The sequence below is a fragment of the Branchiostoma floridae genome, unplaced genomic scaffold (assembly GCF_000003815.2).
Source record: "Branchiostoma floridae strain S238N-H82 unplaced genomic scaffold, Bfl_VNyyK Sc7u5tJ_193, whole genome shotgun sequence".
In the NCBI taxonomy this organism is placed as follows: Eukaryota; Metazoa; Chordata; class Leptocardii; order Amphioxiformes; family Branchiostomatidae; genus Branchiostoma; species Branchiostoma floridae.
The window spans coordinates 51,687-70,015 of NW_023365789.1; the positions used below are offsets into that span (position 1 = coordinate 51,687).

At 41.2% G+C, this 18,329-nt stretch overlaps 1 protein-coding gene across 1 annotated transcript; it reads right to left on the minus strand.

Moving 5' to 3' along the window:
• Positions 1–5,672: 5,672 nt before the first annotated feature.
• LOC118408548 (leucine-rich repeat protein lrrA-like) lies at positions 5,673–9,013 on the minus strand. The gene is made up of 6 exons (XM_035809356.1): positions 8,513–9,013; positions 8,225–8,422; positions 7,575–7,804; positions 6,727–7,220; positions 6,319–6,411; positions 5,673–5,827 (listed from the first exon to the last, which is right to left on the minus strand). Exons 1-6 carry the CDS (start codon positions 9,005–9,007, stop codon positions 5,673–5,675), a joined length of 1,665 nt encoding a protein of 554 aa, XP_035665249.1. The 5' UTR covers positions 9,008–9,013.
• Between the last annotated feature and the right edge of the window lie 9,316 nt (positions 9,014–18,329).

Consider the following 18,329-nt stretch of genomic DNA (forward strand, 5'->3'; position numbering starts at 1 on the left):
TACTCTTACCTAATCCTCTACGTTAAAGTCTCGCAATCATCCGAATACCTTGGCTTGACCTTGGTTTATATCATTGAATCTTCATTTGTTGTTTTTTGCTTCAGTGCTTTGCTTACTTGTGTTATTTTGTTATCTTGTTTTTCTAATCTTGTATTTATTTACTCATGTATTTGTATTCTTTTGCGGTGGCGGCATGAACCAGTGGTGGACCAGTGATGGGTACAGTGACTGGTTCGAGGTAGCAACGGGGGTACGTCAAGGATGTGTGTTATCACCCATCCTCTTTGCCCTCGCCATTGACTGGGTCCTATCCAAGGCAACAGACAGAAAGGGTATACAGTGGGTACAAGAACAGAAACTGTCGGATCTGGATTTTGCAGATGACATCGCCGCCCTAGCAGAAACCACCCAAGAGCTCCAGCCGTTAGTAAGCGACATAGGTTCCTCAGCAGCTAGTATTGGCCTTAAGATCAGTACGAAAAAGACCAAGAACATGTTGTCAGGACCCCACCCACCAGCAACAGCTGTATTCATCGATCAGGATGAAGTAGAAGTGGTTGAGAATTTCACTTACCTTGGAAGTTCCATTAACAACAACGGGGAGATAGATAAGGAACTGGACTGTAGGATTGGAAAGGCTTCAGCAGCATTTAACCAACTGGGAAAGATCTGGAGGTGCAAGAAACTCTCTCTTAAGTTAAAACTACGCTTTTACAACAGCAACGTCCTGTCTACACTCCTCTACGGCTCTGAATCATGGAATTTGAAAACCAGCCATGAGAATAAGCTTGACGCCTTCGACAGCAAGTGCGTGAGGAAGATCTTGGGTATTAAATGGAGTGACTTTGTCTCAAACAAAGACATAAGAGCACAAACAAGACAACAACCAGTGTCCTCCATCATATGCAAACGACGGTTGAGCTGGCTAGGACATGTGGTCCGACTCCCACCCGAGAGATTTGCTCACCAAGTTCTCCAGTGGAAACCTCAAGGTCGGAGAAGGAGGGGCCGTCCTAAGATGAACTGGCAGCAGACAGTTGACAGAGATCTCCTGCCAGCAGGCAAGAGATGGAAAGATGTGTGGAGACTGGCTGCAGACAGGGCGTGCTGGAATACTCTAACTGCCTCATGCGTCGCACGACGTGGGAGCTACTAAGTCTAAGTAAGTAAGTCATGAACATAAGTCACCAACGCGACTTGAATGTGCCGTCAACATGTCTTGTAAATATATGTTGCAATAATTAAAAAAAGAATACCTTTGCCCCCCTGATGCCCTTGTCCATCATCTCGTACAGACTGTCCCCTCCCCCCATCTGCTTGATGTCCATCCAGCAGCTGTAGCCTCGCTCCTGCAGGCGATCGTGCAGCAGCAGCACTTTGTCCTGGAGGTCCCACTGGTACGACAGGAAAACCGAATTTTGCTGCAATGAGACAAGGTATGTTAACTGTAATGGTTTCATGATTCTGTAGATTCGATGCCTTTGGGAATAGTCTCCATTGACGCCCTTGCGTGCTACTCGCATTTGGCCAATCAGGGCGAGTTAATTCCCAAGGAGTGTCTCCTTGGCCTCTTGGCCGGCCCTCTTTTGAGTCTTGAATTGCAATCTGGCAATTTTATCCCTGTTTTACCAAATTCATATTTCTAGGAAGATAATAAGTCTGTTACAGACTAATACAGGTACAGAAATTCAGGTCCAGGTACGGTCAAGGTGCAAAGGATCAGGTCCCAGTCTTGACCTGAACCTGGACCTGATTCACTATGTGAAAATTTGTGAATGGACGATACTCAAAACAATGGTCCTTTTCGCTACAAAGACATCTGTTATGTGGAGTATTCGACTCCCACTGGCGTTTTAAAATCCTTCAAGGCAAACTGCCTCCGTACGATTGACCGAACATTTGGTAAAAATGACTATAAGACTCTACTCTGCTTCGCCTTGTTATTTTCTTCGACCGGTAAGCCCCAAAACGCGTGATCATATAATCTGTTCATTTTCCAATAGGTCCAACATCCGGTCTACCGATTTTTTTCAGGTACGGTTTTTCCGGACCGGTCCAATGAGAAAAACCGGTTTTATGAAGGAGATCAAATCAAATCATTTTGAATTATGTCAAATTTCGATATCAATGTCCCTACTTTGAGTGATAACAGCGGGTATTGTAATGTCTATGACATAATTCGAGCAATACAGTGATAGGTAACTACAAGTAGACCTTATGAAGATTTTGAGATACTTACTTCGGTTTTTGCCACGTCCGACCGGACCATCGGTTCAACCCGAGCAGTGAGTGCCGAGGTCCTAGAATCGCCCTTCTTAATCGCCACTGCACCTTCAGGCTGGAAGCAAAATGTTGACAAGTTAACAGGATGTTAATGCGACTGATTTAATGAGCTCCTGTTGTTTAAGTCACAGTTCAATTCAAATCTCTTTACTTTGCACAACAATTATATCAGTGAAAATGTATGGCAATGTATAAATAGCAAAAGGTACAGTCTAATACTACACATACAAAGGAGGCAACGTTTTGTCGAGGGGAGGGTGTGTGTGTTAGCGACAAATCCCAAGTGCCAGGAAATTCCATACGTAGAATGTTGCGGGTGGGATTGTATATTCTCCCATACATAGCCACTCCAACTCTCCGTTTAAACATCAACATCGTCGCAACATGTATACGTAGAAAAACCTGCTTTCCAACGAGATCTCTTAAAAGTTTAGAGTCACTGACGAAAAGTAGTGGATTTTGTCTGAAACGTCTGACCGTTTCCAAAATCATATCCAGTTGCTTGAGTAATTGCTATTTGGCGTATCTTATCATCTGGATGTCTAACCTTCATCGATAAAACTTCATCATGTATTTCAATTTGGCTAGTCTAAAGATTACAACTCAAAGCAATGTTCGCATGAAAAAGTATCTACTACCTGTGTTTTCTTGACGTTATCATCCTGTTTCTGTGGTGGTTCTGTCAATGTTAGGCGGCCCAACCTCCTTTTGACGTCTTCCGTTTCTGCAGGGAAAATATTCCTTTCTGTAGACCATCAGCATGAAAAGTACAACAACGATCATCACTATCAGCAGCCCAAGGCCCATCAAACCATTAGTTTTCACCAAATTCACAATATCTATGAGACGCTTGCAAACAGCGACAAGCATTGAAGTAAAACATTTAAAGTTGCAACAAAGACTTCTTAAAATACTTTACTAGTATCGACACTAGTAATAGTTAAAAGGAAAAGGCAAGCAAATAAGCTCAAGTGTAATGTGTAACGAATCTTCATTGATGGAAGCAAGCCAAATCTGAATCCATCTTTGTGTGTCAGATAATGTGCACATCTAAACACTATCATAAAGACAACGAAACGACACTGACCTTTCTCCGCCTCCTGTTTCAGGAGGTCCAACACGAAAAATAAGGGAAGGCGTGTTAGACATGTAAAATGGTATCGCTGTGGTGACTGCTATGATTGGCAATATTAACCAATCTTTACCATATACGTTGATATAAACAAGGAACGCTGACTTATACCCTAAAAGCTTTCAGTATTCAAGACCAGTATGCATGTAAAAAAAACATTTTAGTTGAAAATTAGAAGCACACAGCTTACATATAGATAGTAACCTATCGATCAGAGCAAAGGAGGAAGTTCTTTAAACACACTTGGAATAGAATCGCTACAATGTTGCCGATGATGACAACAGGAAGTAGTGAATTTTTCACGTTTGAATAGATAAGATGAGACTATGGCTCATTGGTAATAATTGACGGCACAAAAACTGATCTGACCACATTCGTCCTGATGATCTGGTCTGCCAGCTGGTGCAGATCCAGGTCCCTCAGACACCGCTCCAGTACAGCCAGGCTGGCAGCAGGACCGGATCGCTCTCGCCATCTTACCAGCGTTTCGTACATCGGCTCGTCTGGACTTTCGGACTTAAGAAAAATTTTATGCCAGTTAATGTGAAAGATGGCACCGAAGAATATTGAGTGAGTGAGTGAATGAGTGAATGAATGACTGGCAATTTAGATAAATAGGCACGACAAGATATGACAATGATTTATATGCTGAAGATACCTCGATGTCTCTTATCTCTTGTCTGCTGAAGCCTAACTGCCTGGCGATGGGTCGCCACTGGCTCTGTCCGACTTTAAGAGACAGGCGGTTGAAGGCTTGGCAAAGTTCTTCATCTGTTGGCATAAGAAGCCGTTTTTATGTAGTGTGCGTAAAGGGAGTTTGCGAAAAACTACTGCAAATGGTAGAATAGTTTTAATACAGCTTTACAACTCCATATTTATTCTCGTCGCCTTTGTATTCAACAAAATAGATATTATGTATAGTTGATGTTTTTGCACTTTTTACTGCCAAATTGGTAAAGTTACTTATTTTTCTACCCAAACTGTGCAAAGAAAGGGGTTTTCACATTCACTTTAGATATGAAAGCTATGCTTTGTCGCGTTTGTAGTAATTATCATTATAATAACAGTTGAGATTACCTTGTGCTGTATCATCTTCAGTCAGTTTTAATGTGACCGGTACCGGCTGTTTCTGTGTCACACCAGCGGGTGTCTGTGTCGCATCTGTCTCTGCTGTCTGGGGTTGCAGAGGTGCTGCACCTTCCGACATAGTGAATGATAAATGTATAGTTATTGAATACGTACCAGTAATGATTTTGTCCATAAAGCAGATGTTGATCTTAAGATATGTATAAAAACATTTTATAACTACTAATCACCATTGCAGATGGTCTCGACAATGTGTTACTATATTAAGTACGGGTCTCAATGGAATAATTGCCAGAGATCAAAGTCGATTTGTAGCTCAAAGTAAATAGAAAATGAAGTTTCTAAGGCTATAGGTTAACAAACTAGTATCAACAAGAGTTCGGAGACCTCATACCTCCATAAAATATTCTGATTATGCAAATAACTTTCACATTTGCATAATTTATGCTTGCTTATGTACACCTTTCACTAACGTACAAAGGTCGCAGTGTTGACAGCCCAATCATTTACTAAACGTACTAAGAAGAATTAGGACACTTTCAAATTGATTATGCAAATTATGGAATTATTTGCATAATTAGTATCTGCATAACTTTCGCCTGCCACAAACTACATAATTGGAAGATTTTGACAAAAATGCTCCTGCAGTTCCAGAGCAAGCTGTTAGGGAGCCCAAACATACACCACTTCTTCCTTACATCAAAAGCTATCTGTCACCAAGAAATCAAGACCATAGCATGTCCAGGTAAAAAGATACAAAAAAATTGAAGTTCTGCTGCAGTACCAAGGTCACATGCCAGGGGGCCCAAAATTGATCTTGACCTTCGTCTTCCCAGCCCCTACTCACATACCAAATATGATCGTAGTCCATCAAGAGATTCTCAAGTTATGATGTCCACAAATATCCGGAAACACACACACACACACACACACACACACACACACACACACACACACACACACACACACACACACACAGGCACACTCAAAACTATACCTCCATTTTTCATGGAGGTAAAAACACATTGCAGAAGTAACATTGTACGAAATGACCTGGAATCCTAGTTAACACGTATAGGCATTCCTCTGTATTTTTGGCGAATACTTTATGCCCTAATCATTACATTTCATCTACCTAAAAAGTTTGATCTTTCGATATGTATAAGAATGTCTAATCACCTTTGCTGATGTCCATTCTCTCCACAGTCTGGTCCTTTTGTTGGCTGACTTGTTGCTTCATCCGGGCACTTTTCTCCCTTCTCTCCTGGAACTTCCTCTCCAGTTCGGTCTCTGCAGCGGTCTCCATGATGCCAGGTTTACGTGATGCTGCTTATGATACAACGATTTACGTCTTGGTTACATCCTTAACATGTCCTTTGTTTATGAATTAGATCCTTTTTCATGAAAAGTAGACACTAGCCTTTGTGTATGCACTGAAATAGAAATTTACACCGAGAAAACACGTTTAGAAATGACCATGTTTTACATCGTACCATTTCTCCATTTGTTTTGCTTTGTTTCGTGTAACGGTTCTTGAAACAGACGATACAAAGATAACGAGACAAGACACAATCAAAGACTAATTAAGAAAAAACTTTCATCTCTTGCCATTAAAGAGGGTAACAAATGTCAATTATTACTTTAATGTTTAATTCAAGGGGTTTCTGTATTGATTAATTTATTATTAAAAATTGCCTTTGATACCTGTTTGTAAGCAAGTATCAACACAACAAAATATGAGATGTTATCGCTTTACGAAAGATCTAAACATTAACAGAGCCTGTTGAATATGCTGTTAAGTAACTTTATCTACCGACCTTTAACGGATGAGACTTGTACATCTTGGACTTCCTTAGTTTCTTTGCCTGCTGACAAGCCCTTCTTCTCCTCCTGCCCAGCTCGTTTGGTTCCTGTAGCAAACAAATTTACATAACAAATAAACAACATATAACAGTGATATAATTAAAAGAATATGTGACATAATTCCGAAAATTCCAACTACATAAAAATAAGGCAAAAGGTTATCAGAGTCATCTTCTTAGCAACAACGTACATTAAAGATAAACGCTGTAGACATTCTTAAATAAAAGTATCAGATATAGCAAAAACTTTGTGTAGATTTCAAATAGAATACTTCAGCAACCATTCTCGCCCCGCCCTAATTGTTTGGATACAGTAGTAACCAAAAATTTTCTTGTATCAAGATATAACCAAACATGCCTCACCTTTCTCAGCCTCCTGTTTCAGGAAGGCCATGATGGCGGCGGTCCCTTGTTCACACACGTCCTGTGGAGGGTATGTCAGGGGGTTTCCAGAAACATCCAAGTCCTTCAGCTTGTCTGCTCGGTGAAGGGCGGTTGGGAGCCTGGTGATGTTGTTGTTACTTATGAACAGTTTCTCCATGGCAGGTAGGTCACACAGGACTTCTGGGAACGTGTCGAACTTGTTTTTATCGAGGTGGACCTCCCGTAGGTTGTGCAGGTGACTCATGGTGCTCGGCAGGGTTCTGAGGAGGTTACTTGACAATGACAAGAACCACAGGTGTTGTAAGTTTCCCACTTCATCTGGGAGCATGTCAAACTTGCAGCCACCCGCATGCAGTTTCTCCAGTGTCTTCAGCTGCAGCACCTGTCCGGGGAACTGACAGCCGGAGACATAAAGAGTCTTCAGCCTGGTGAGTCGTCTGACACCATCGGGGAGGTGTCTGATGGGGTTGTCACTAATAATTAGAACCTCAAGGTTTGTCAGATAACAAACCACTGGTGGTATCTCTGTCAGCTGATTACCGTGAACGTGCAGTTCTCTCAGTTTCTGCAGCCTTTCCACACCAGGAGGGAAAGTTGAGAGTTTATTATTATTGACATAAACAACCTCCAGGTTAGGCAGCGAGCAAACACCTGAGGGTACCTCCGTCAGCTGATTATCATAAATGTACAGTTCTCTCAGTTTCTTCAGCTTTTCCACACCAGGAGGGAAGGTGGAGAGTTTATTATTACCGACATTAAACACCTCAAGGTTAGGGAGCGAGCACACACCTGAGGGTACACCCGTCAGCTGATTATCATGAATGTACAGTTGTCTCAGTTTCTGCAGCTTTTCCACTCCAGGAGGGAAGGTGGAGAGCTTATTGTTATAGACACATAACACCTCAAGGTTAGGGAGCGAGCAGACGCCTGGAGGTACCTCCGTCAGCTGATTATCATAAATGTACAGTTCTCTCAGTTTCTGCAGCTTTTCCACACCAGGAGGGAAGGTGGAGAGCTTATTGTTATAGACACGTAACACCTCAAGGTTAGGGAGCGAGCACACCCCTGAGGGTACCTCCGTCAGCTGATTACCATCAATGTTCAGTTCTCTCAGTTTCTGCAGCTTCTCCACCCCAGGAGGGAAGGTGGAGAGATTATTGTAATCGACACGTAACACCTCAAGGTTAGGGAGCGAGCAGACGCCTGGAGGTACCTCCGTCAGCTGATTATCATAAATGTACAGTTCTCTCAGTTTCTGCAGCTTTTCCACACCAGGAGGGAAGGTGGAGAGCTTATTGTTATAGACACTTAACACCTCAAGGTTAGGGAGCGAGCAGACGCCTGGAGGTACCTCCGTCAGCTGATTACCATAAATGTACAGTTGTCTCAGTTTCTGCAGCTTTTCCACACCAGGAGGGAAGGTGGAGAGCTTATTGTTATAGACACTTAACTCCTCAAGGTTAGGGAGCGAGCACACCCCTGAGGGCACCTCCGTCAGCTGATTACCATTAATGTGCAGTTGTCTCAGTTTCTGCAGCTTTTCCACACCAGGAGGGAAGGTGGAGAGCTTACTATTACTGACATCTAACACCTCAAGGTTAGGGAGCGAGCAGACCCCTCGTGGAACCTCTGCCAGCTGATTACCATAAATGCCCAGTACTCTCAGTTTCTGCAGCTTTTCCACACCAGGAGGGAAGGTGGAGAGTTTATTGTTACCGACACTTAACATCTCAAGGTTAGGGAGCGAGAAAACACCTGAGGGTACCTCCGTCAGCTGATTATCATCAATGCCCAGTACTCTCAGTTTCTGCAGCTTTTCCACACCAGGAGGGAAGGTGGAGAGCTTGTTGTTGCTGACATCTAACACCTCCAGGTTAGGGAGCAAAAAGACGCCCGGCGGAACCTCCGTCAGCCGATTATCACCAATGGACAGTAATGTCAATTTCTGTAGCTTTTCTATGCCAGGAGGCAAGTTGGCAAGTTTGTTACTATAAACGTACAGATGTGTCAATTTCTGCAAGGAACCGATCGCCTGTGGCAAACGTGTCAGCATGTTGCCGTGAGCGTCCAAACGGGAAAGTTTCTGCAGACGGCCGATTGCTTCCGGGATGCTTGTTAGTCTATTGTTGGACACACCTAGAAACTCCAGGTCAGTGATATCAAACACCTCCTCCGGGATGGACGTCAGACCCTGGTTACTCAGGTCAAGGGTTAGGAGACCATCGACGGTCTGAGGCTGGAGGTTCAGACCTGCCGCCATGTTGGATATTTCCTGTATAAGGTACAAAGACTATGTAGATACATAATACCCCAAACGCGCATATGGCTGATATGCAAGCATGAAAGACGCACACACACACACACACACACACACACAAATGAAATCCCCATAGGCGAAAAACTGTGTTCTGCTACCTTATTAACAGCATACCTGATAGGTCACAGGGAACCGACATGCTCACACCACAATCTACATTTACTGACAACACAATTATGTAGCCACAGAGATAACTTTATTCCCCTACTTGACCTTTGAACTCCAGTGGGAGGTGGCACCAGGTACAATGTACAAACATACCTGCGCTGCCAATACATTTCAACCGATCCAACTTGGGGTTTTAGACCGGGAATTTCTCACTTTTTTTTCAAATTTCACAGGTTAGTAATGACGACCAATCCAGAAATTAGTAATAAGAAGCTACGCAAGTGATAAGAGCATAACGATATGAAGGCTCAAAATGATTAATGGTTTCAACCGTTCCAAATTGGGGTTTTAGACTGGGAATTTCTCCCTTTTTAATACAAAATTCTCAGGTTATTAATAATTTATCTTGTAGTTTTACTGCCCAATGTATGCTTGTCATCATCATTACACCGGAAGAGTCCAAACTTTGATGAATCAGCTAAGTCTTATGGGTAATGGCTCGACATCTGTTTTATGCGATTTAAGAACTAAACATATTCACCTAGGTTAGAGGTCACAGGCTACCCGACATGTTCACTCCGCCATCTTTACTGACAACACAAATATGTAGCAATAGAACATTATTCCCCTACTTGAACTTTGAACTCCAGTGGGAGGTGGCGCCAGGTACAATGTACAAACATACCTGCGCTGCCAAAAAATGTAAACATGTCCAACTTGGGGTTTTAGACGTGAATTTTCTCATTTTTCAAATCCACAACTTAGTAATAAGAAGCTATGTAATTGATAAGAGCATAACGATATGAAGGCTCAAAATGATTAATCTATAGTTTGTAATCGATAATTGGTGATCATATGACAGATGTGATCCTAACACTGATACAGTAGTAACCCCCACACTAGCCTCGAGATCCGCAGGCACGTTGCACACACCGTGACTATGGAGAAACCGCGTGACTTTGCTGTTGCTACTTGGTTGAGTAAAAATTTAATTAGTTCACTGCGTCAGAACATCAAAGAAAGTTGAAAACGTTACGCCATCATGATTTGATTCTCGTTTGATATGACAAAATTTAAAGCATGAAAGACCTTAGCTTTTGTTGCTGAAGGCTTTGCTTAACTTTGCAATGCACAAGCGAATTTTTATAAAAAGACAACGGAGAGGCAATCTAACATGTAGGCTTACTTGTATTCCTTCTTATTTATTATACCCAAATGTTTAGGGGTGAATTGTTGGAGTGAGGTCCCTGGTTATAAGTGGGTGGGTGCTCCAAACTAATTTAAGATTCCCCAACTGCGGGCTGATATCGATACAACGTCAACATCCTTACATGCTGGTTATTATATGCTGTGTGCTAGTTATTATCATTACAACATCCGTCATGCAGAAACGTATTTAAGCAATTATGAAAGTCATGTCCTTGTAGTTATGTCTCTCCAGGGACAAATAGGATGCTATAACAAGTGAGAACCTTACTATCAAGCTCAAATCATACAATTTGCTGGTTAAAAAGATAGAGTTCTCCATGTTTGCATTGGATACAGAGGCTCTTTAAACCGTCTCACACAGTGTCTGGTAAAAAGATAAACAAACCTACATCATAAGAAGTGCCCAATTACAGTGCTCATTCCTTGTGCATTTTGTTGGGACGATGTGAGGCACAGTTAGTCTTAATCTGTATTGTAATCTGGATTTTTACCGGCTCGCTCCCCTCAAAAATCCCAGCCAGTTCCAGCTCCGCGACCCAACGTCTGCTTGGAGAATACCGTGTCCCTAGGCCTACTTGAATTTTAAACGTCAGTGGGAGGTGGCCCCAGGTACAAAGTACAAAGATAACGGCCCTACCCTGCCAAAATGGCAAACACGTCACACTAGGGGTTTTAGACGTGACTTGTTCAACTTTGATGTTAGTTAATAATGACGAGCTTTTTGATAATACGTAACATCAGGATTTCAGGACTGAATGCGATAAAACTTAAATTTGTATTCCCAATGATGAGTGGCATTTTATGGCATGTTCGTTACAAACACTGATACTTGAATTCCCCCAATACTAGCCTCCGGCCACTCAGTCACGTTGCGTACAACGTGACTATTGAATAGTCACGTAACTTTTTTTCTATTTGTTAATATTAATCTCTTTCCTTTGTCAGGACAGATTTAGTGCAATATAGACAATCTGCTTTTGGTTGTCATTAAATCAGTCAAAGGCAATGCTGTGTCCACCTCTAACTTGCGCATTGGGTAAGTTGGTTTCCATGGTACCCATTGGCAAAAACACAAAACATGCATGTAGCATTATGATCTAAAATAAATCAATGGATAGGCATGGGGCCTTATTAATATCTATTCTGTGTTAAAGTGAAGAGTTTGCTATCGCACAGTTTTCAACGAGTCACACCAGGTTCATTTCTAAGGTGAATGACGCAACACTGCAGCATAACAAGGTAACGATTACTCACGGTTTTAACACTTGGGTGGTACGCATTAGGGTGAAACCTTCTTCTTGAATTGTTCTTTTCCGCTCAGTAGCCAGACACACTCTTTTCCCCACGTAGACGTGTTTGCCCTGCCCTAAAAGTAGAATTTCCCCTCATGTCACGTGAGGTATTACAGCATGGGTAGGCCTGTCCGCCTTTTGCGCAATGATTCAAGTTGACTTTATAACACCTGCTGGAGTGAAACATATGACCCTGTATGACCAGAAAAGTAGAAATACAACCATTGTAGTTTGATTCATGGATATTTCTTCTCTGAACCGATCAAAAACAAACATTTAGATGGATATCAGCTCACCTGTTGTGCTTACGTGTTACTGCTGACCTCTGAACCCTAGGAGGGTGTTTACTACGTACGGTGTGGACTTAACGAACGTGTGAGGTGATAAGGTGAAGGTTGGGCCATTGTGTATTTGATACAGGGGGCATATGCAGTAATTTTTGACAATTATGCAGTGCAAGGGATGAAGTATCGACATCTGGCAGGAAAACTGTAGTAGTTATTACAGAACCCACTAATCATTAAAGAAGTTGGACTTTTCATCAGCCACTGCCTCCAAAGAAGAAGTCAAACCTCCCAGTAAAGAATGTAGAACCATGTACATAGATAGCTGACGTGTGTGTATATAGAATAGACACTTGTTACTTTTTTACTGTCTGTATCATTGCAATTAGCCTACGGGCATGGATTTGCAAATAAATATGTTATTTGACAATCTACTACTTAGCACATTGAATTTTTAAGATCATTTTCTTTCATGTCTGTTATGTAGGTTGTAGTTTACCTTTGCACAGTCACTAGTTTCATGAGTTTTTTTTTTAAATTTTATTTATTAGAACCTCAAATACGACGATGATATGTTTAGAGGGACAATCCCTATAATTTGGCCCAAATGGTGCCTCATGTTCTTACACTGAGACAATGTGAACCCCGGAGAGTGTGGACTTTGACGAGCATGTGATGTGATCATGACAACACTTCACGTTTGATCGGAGGGGATAAACGTTTTTTGATTTTTTAACAAGAGAGATGCGGTATCTGTACCTGTCGGAAACGTACGTGATAATGCGGATAATAGTTTGTCTATATCTACCAGTTACTTGACAAAGAAGAACGGATTTAGTTTAGTAGGGGTAAAACATAGCAGTAAGACATATAAACAGAATTTTTCCAACTGTTATTCTTGTCAGTCCTTTGTCAGCGGTTAATCAAGCAGCTTTACGTCCTTTACAGCCACAAAAAAAATCCTAAATTAGAGACACCTGTTTTACCCACGTGTTCGTACCCACCTTGTGGACTTGCCTATACTGACCCTGTGAACCCCACACCGGTGTTTACCAGGTGCGGTGTTGACTCAGGTAAATATTGAGAAGACCTTACGGCCGTACGTGAGGTTAACGTCTCAAGCTTGTTGAAGGCATGTAATTTCGCAACATTTCAACATTTTTTTTGCTACAAACGGAATACTAGTTAGTTCTAAGAAATGTTAACTTTTTTTATTGCATTAATGAATGGCACTATGAACAAAAATACCATATTAGATAGTAAAGTAGTGTATTAGTTCACCCATCGGCATCGTGCCCCTACAACTGCGCTTCTTGTCATCCATTTGTCAACGGTTAGTTTGTCAGCCATATAAAAACTATTTCCAAAGAATCGTTCCCATCTGGAACGCTTTACTTCTAAATATTAGAACTCTAAAACTTTCCCCAGTTGTCCCCATTAATACCTTTAAGAAAGCAATCCTAGCTCACTATCTCTCTCTTACCGACAACATGTTTGACCCCAGTGATGTCCTTGGCTTACCCACTGTCAATGTCCCAGTTATACACCTTTTTTAGATATTTCATATTTCATTTAATATTATTTCTATGATTTATTTTTTTTATATTTGTTATTATTGTATATTTTTTATCATTGTTGTTGACATTATTATTACTATTATTTTAAAACCATTGTTATTATCAATTATCATTATGATTATCTTTCTATTATTGTATAAGTTATCGGTACGGTGGGCAACTAGTAAAGATGTTTTCATCTGTTTTGCCTCCCCACCATGTTGTGTACACGGTAAAGCTGAAATAAATGAATAATAGCTTTACGTCCTTTACAGCCAGAATAATCAATAACTGCCTTCTAAGTGTAGTCACCATGTGGCTATACTGACCTTATGAACTCCTTAACCCTCAAACCACCGTAGCTTTTTTGTGACGTAGATTACCGTATGGGGTCAAAACTGACCCCAAAACGTTTTGTACAAATACAGTTTTTTGTGTGAATCATTTTGTGATTTGTATATATGTATAGTTTCATGAATCTATCTGGGACAGTCTGACATGATTAGGTGAGAATACTTCAAGCTCATTATCATAATTTATGCAAAAGATCATGAGGACCACATTTTGCACCAATGCTATTCAGATCGGGAAGGAGGTTTTTGATGCCTGTACCAGCTTCAATGCCTTATAGCGCCTGAATGGCTTATGCTAGGGCCACCAAACTTGGTATTATTTTAGAAAATGCTGATAGCAAACATTTTCAGTGAACAAAGTCGGTTCATCATTTTTTATGTTGCCATGGCAACGGAATTCTAACAGACATATTTATTACGAAATTTTCTAATTTTGTACTAAACATTTAAGTTTTAAGGTTTTCTTGGCAAATAACAATTGTTTATCACATCTTATAAAATTCAACATAAATTTCAGGACCAAATATTTGTAATTTATGCTAATTTGATGACGTCATCAGTCAAAATCCAAGATGGCGGCCGATATTACCTAAATGACATCATAATGTCGTCATATTACATGATAATGGCACAAAAGTTGCTACAAACATTTGGGCTTACATTTACATCATTCTCTGAAAATTTTGTGATCCTGCAATAAGTAGTTTAGGTGTTGGTCGCAAAAGTTTGTTTAAAAAAATGCTGGGGTCAGTTTTGACCCCACTGGACCATGCATAAACTTTCGAAGATAACTTAATCAACAATGAGTCAATCTCGGCAAAAACGTATAAGAAGTTATAGGACAGATATACAAACAAACTCCTGAAAGGAAATTTGTTTTCGATTAGAAATGACATAATGGCACACATTGATATACGCCTGGGGTCAGTTTTGACCCCATACGGTGGTTTGAGGGTTAATGGTGTTTACCAGGTACGGTGTTGACTCAGGTAAATATTGAGAAGACCTTACGGCCGTACGTGAGGTTAGCAACTTAAATTGGCGGCACATTCCATGTCTCGGGGGTTGTAGCTATAGGGCTGCTTGTGTATTAGTGCCGATAAGAGCTTCGTGTAATCGGGCCAAGTTTATAACGTAGGAGAATCTTTGTAGAGAAATTAAAATAGTGAAGCAAATAATTGTGCTTGTGCAGAAGTATAGATACTTAGATAAGAGCTCTGTCTTGCAATATAATTTATATCGCAGAAGAAACTTCTATATTAAGATATCTCGGAAGCTATTAAATAGTTCCTGTTGTAATTTGAACGGCAGTAGTCTCTCACCACCCCTGCAGTACCGACGCTTCTCGTTAGGGTGACAAATTGCAGAGCACATTGCAGGTTGCGGGCAGAGGTCAACTCACTGTTGAGTTCTCCGGACTGACCCATGTACTTATTGACTCGCTGTTGTTTGTTCGTTTATTTCGATCTCCAATTAGAGTTTACAATGTTGTTGTTCATCCGTCGTCGTTGTATTCGACGATGACTGAAACATCCCGCCAGATGTCAACATGTCCAACGCGGGGTTTTAGACTTGAATTTTCCCATTCTTAATTCCATAGCCAATTATTACAAACTGTGTAATTGATAATAATATGACCATATGAGGGTGCGATCAAGCTATACCTTGTAATCGTTCATTTATTCATTCATCATTAGTGATTAGATAACTGAGATGTGATCGTAACACTGATACAGTAGTGACCCCGACACTTTCATCGAGACTTTTTGCACACTCACATACATACTCACATACGCACACACGCACACGCACACACACACACACACACACACACACGCACACGCACACACACACACACACACATATACACGCACACATACACACGGGTCTATTAATGAGGCAGATTGATATAAACTACAAAACAACAAGGTCCCGAATACTTACAGTTTCCACTATTCAGGCAGCAGGTTGTTACCAACAAGGTGTTGCAGTGTTAATCTTGGAGTGTTCATGTAAAGGTTGAATGTACAGGCGGTTTGTCGTCTCAGTTCTCTCTCAACCAACTGGGAAGTGTTCATGTAAAGTTTGAATGTACAGGCGGTTTGTCGTCTCACTTCTCTCTCAACCAACTGGGAAGTGTTCATGTAAAGTTTGAATGGCGCAGGAGGTTTGTCGTCTCACTTCTCTCTCAACCAACTGGGAAGTGTTCATGTAAAGTTTGAATGGCGCAGGAGGTTTGTCGTCTCACTTCTCTCTCAACCAACTGGGCGTACTTTTCTGCTCACGTAGATATCGTTGGACTGCGCATGCACCATGATAAAAAGTTAACCTTCTCTCATATGTCACGTGAGGTACGGAAGGGCGGCAAAGCGCCTTTCATTATTTTGCGTGATGATTTCATAAGCTTTCCGTGAAAAAAGTAAAACTCTCTCGACTGAAAAAGTTGGCAAACAATTACTACAGCGATACTTGGCTTTTCTTTTACCAACTGTTAAAGGTTTCAAAAAGATGGCTAGTAGAGATATCGTGAAGTTACACCTGTGAGCCTAAGTGTTCCTGTGAACCCCGGGAGGGTGTTTACCAGGTACGATGTTGACGTAACAAACGTGTGAGGTGATCAGGTGAGGGAATGTTCATTTGATGATTTTGCGGGGGAGGGGGGCGGTAGCATTTATCAATCTTTGCAAGAGGGGAGATATGATTCTGACACCTCACGGAAATATTACTATTTACATGACAATACAAATCAAAAAGGGCCAAATATAAGGCGATGATACGCATAGATGTTGTATCTGTATTGAGGTTCCAACAAATTCGGTGTTGACTTCAGAAACATGTGAGTAATAAGTTAAAGGACGGGTCATTTATATTATTTTGATGGAGGGTGCAGTTTTCAAGATTTTGGCGTACTTTGGAAATATTAATGGTTAATTAGTAGTACATGTAGTTGCTATAATGATGGTTGACACGTTTGTAGGAGAGCACCTCTATGGTTGTATCAACACATTTGGTTCCAATCGTTAAAAACCTGACATGCCTCTTGTTCAGAGAGACCCTAAAACCCCTGAGAGGGGCGGTACCCGGTACAGTGTGGACTTTACGATAAGGCGCAGAACGTTTTACAGCAGGGGCTGGTGGTGCTGTGACATTTATTGATTTTTTTTTCAACAATAGGCACCTGTCGAAACTTTACGTTGCTAGTTATAAGGATTTACAAATGACTGGTTTATTGATGATATACGCACTTACATGGCAGAGTCAACAGACACAATTTTGATGCATGTCCATGTAGACTAGCTGTGGATGGTCATCCATATTAGACAGTCTTAATGGTGAATCAATTCGTGTATTGCCCCAACGGTGTTGTCTGCCCTTTGTAGCTATCGGCTAGTTAGGCAGGGTCTTACACAGCAACACACAGAGCAACAAATAATAACAAACAATGAATGGAGTTTCTTTCGTGCCTCCGTCTCCATATACTGACCTTGTGCGCTCCGTAATGGTGTTTACCAGGTACGGTGTTGATTCAGATATATGTCTGGAGATGTAGGGACTTTGAAGGTGAAAGGTTAAAAACGGCTCACTTTAGTTTTGTGGGGAGGGGGTGATTAAGTAACATTTCAAATTTTCGCTACAAGGAGAATACTTGTTAGTTATCATAAATGACAACATTTGGGGTTATGGTGGCTTTTTATGAATGACACTATGAACACATGTCATCCAAATGGTTAGTTAAGTAGTGTATTAGTTCACCCGTCATACCATTGTGCCCGTACGTACTGACATTGCGAATTCAACAATGATGTTTACCAGGTTCGATAATGACTCAGGTAAATATTGAGGTGACCTTACGGCCGTACGTGAGGTTAACATCTTATGCTTGTTGGAGGGATGTAATTTCGCAACATTGCAACATTTTTGGCTACAAACGGAATACTATTTAGTTCTAAGAAATGTTAACTTTTTTATTGCTTTTAATGAATGACACTATGAGCAAAAATGCCATATTAGTCAGTAAAGTAGTGCATTAGTTCACCCTCCGTGCCCATGCAACTGCGCTTCTTATCAGCCAATTGTCACCGGTTTGTTTGTCAGCCATATTGCTTTACGTCCTTTACAGCCGCAAAAAATTAATAAATACCTTCTAAGTGTCGTCACCATGTACCCATTGTGACCTTGTGAACTCCACAACGGTGTTTACCAGGTCCAGTGTTGACTTAGGTAAATATTGAGACCTTACGGCCGTACGTGTGGTTAATGTCTTAAACAGGCGGCGCATTCCATGTCTCGGGGGAGGGGTGCTTGTGCCGAAAATAGCTTTGTGTATCGTGCGAAGTTTATAACGTAGGAGAATCTTTGATGAGAAATTAAGATAGGTCATGTGAAGCAAATAATTTTGCTTGTGCAGAGGTATAGATAAGAGCTCTGTGTGTCGTACAATGAGATATAACAATCCTCATCTC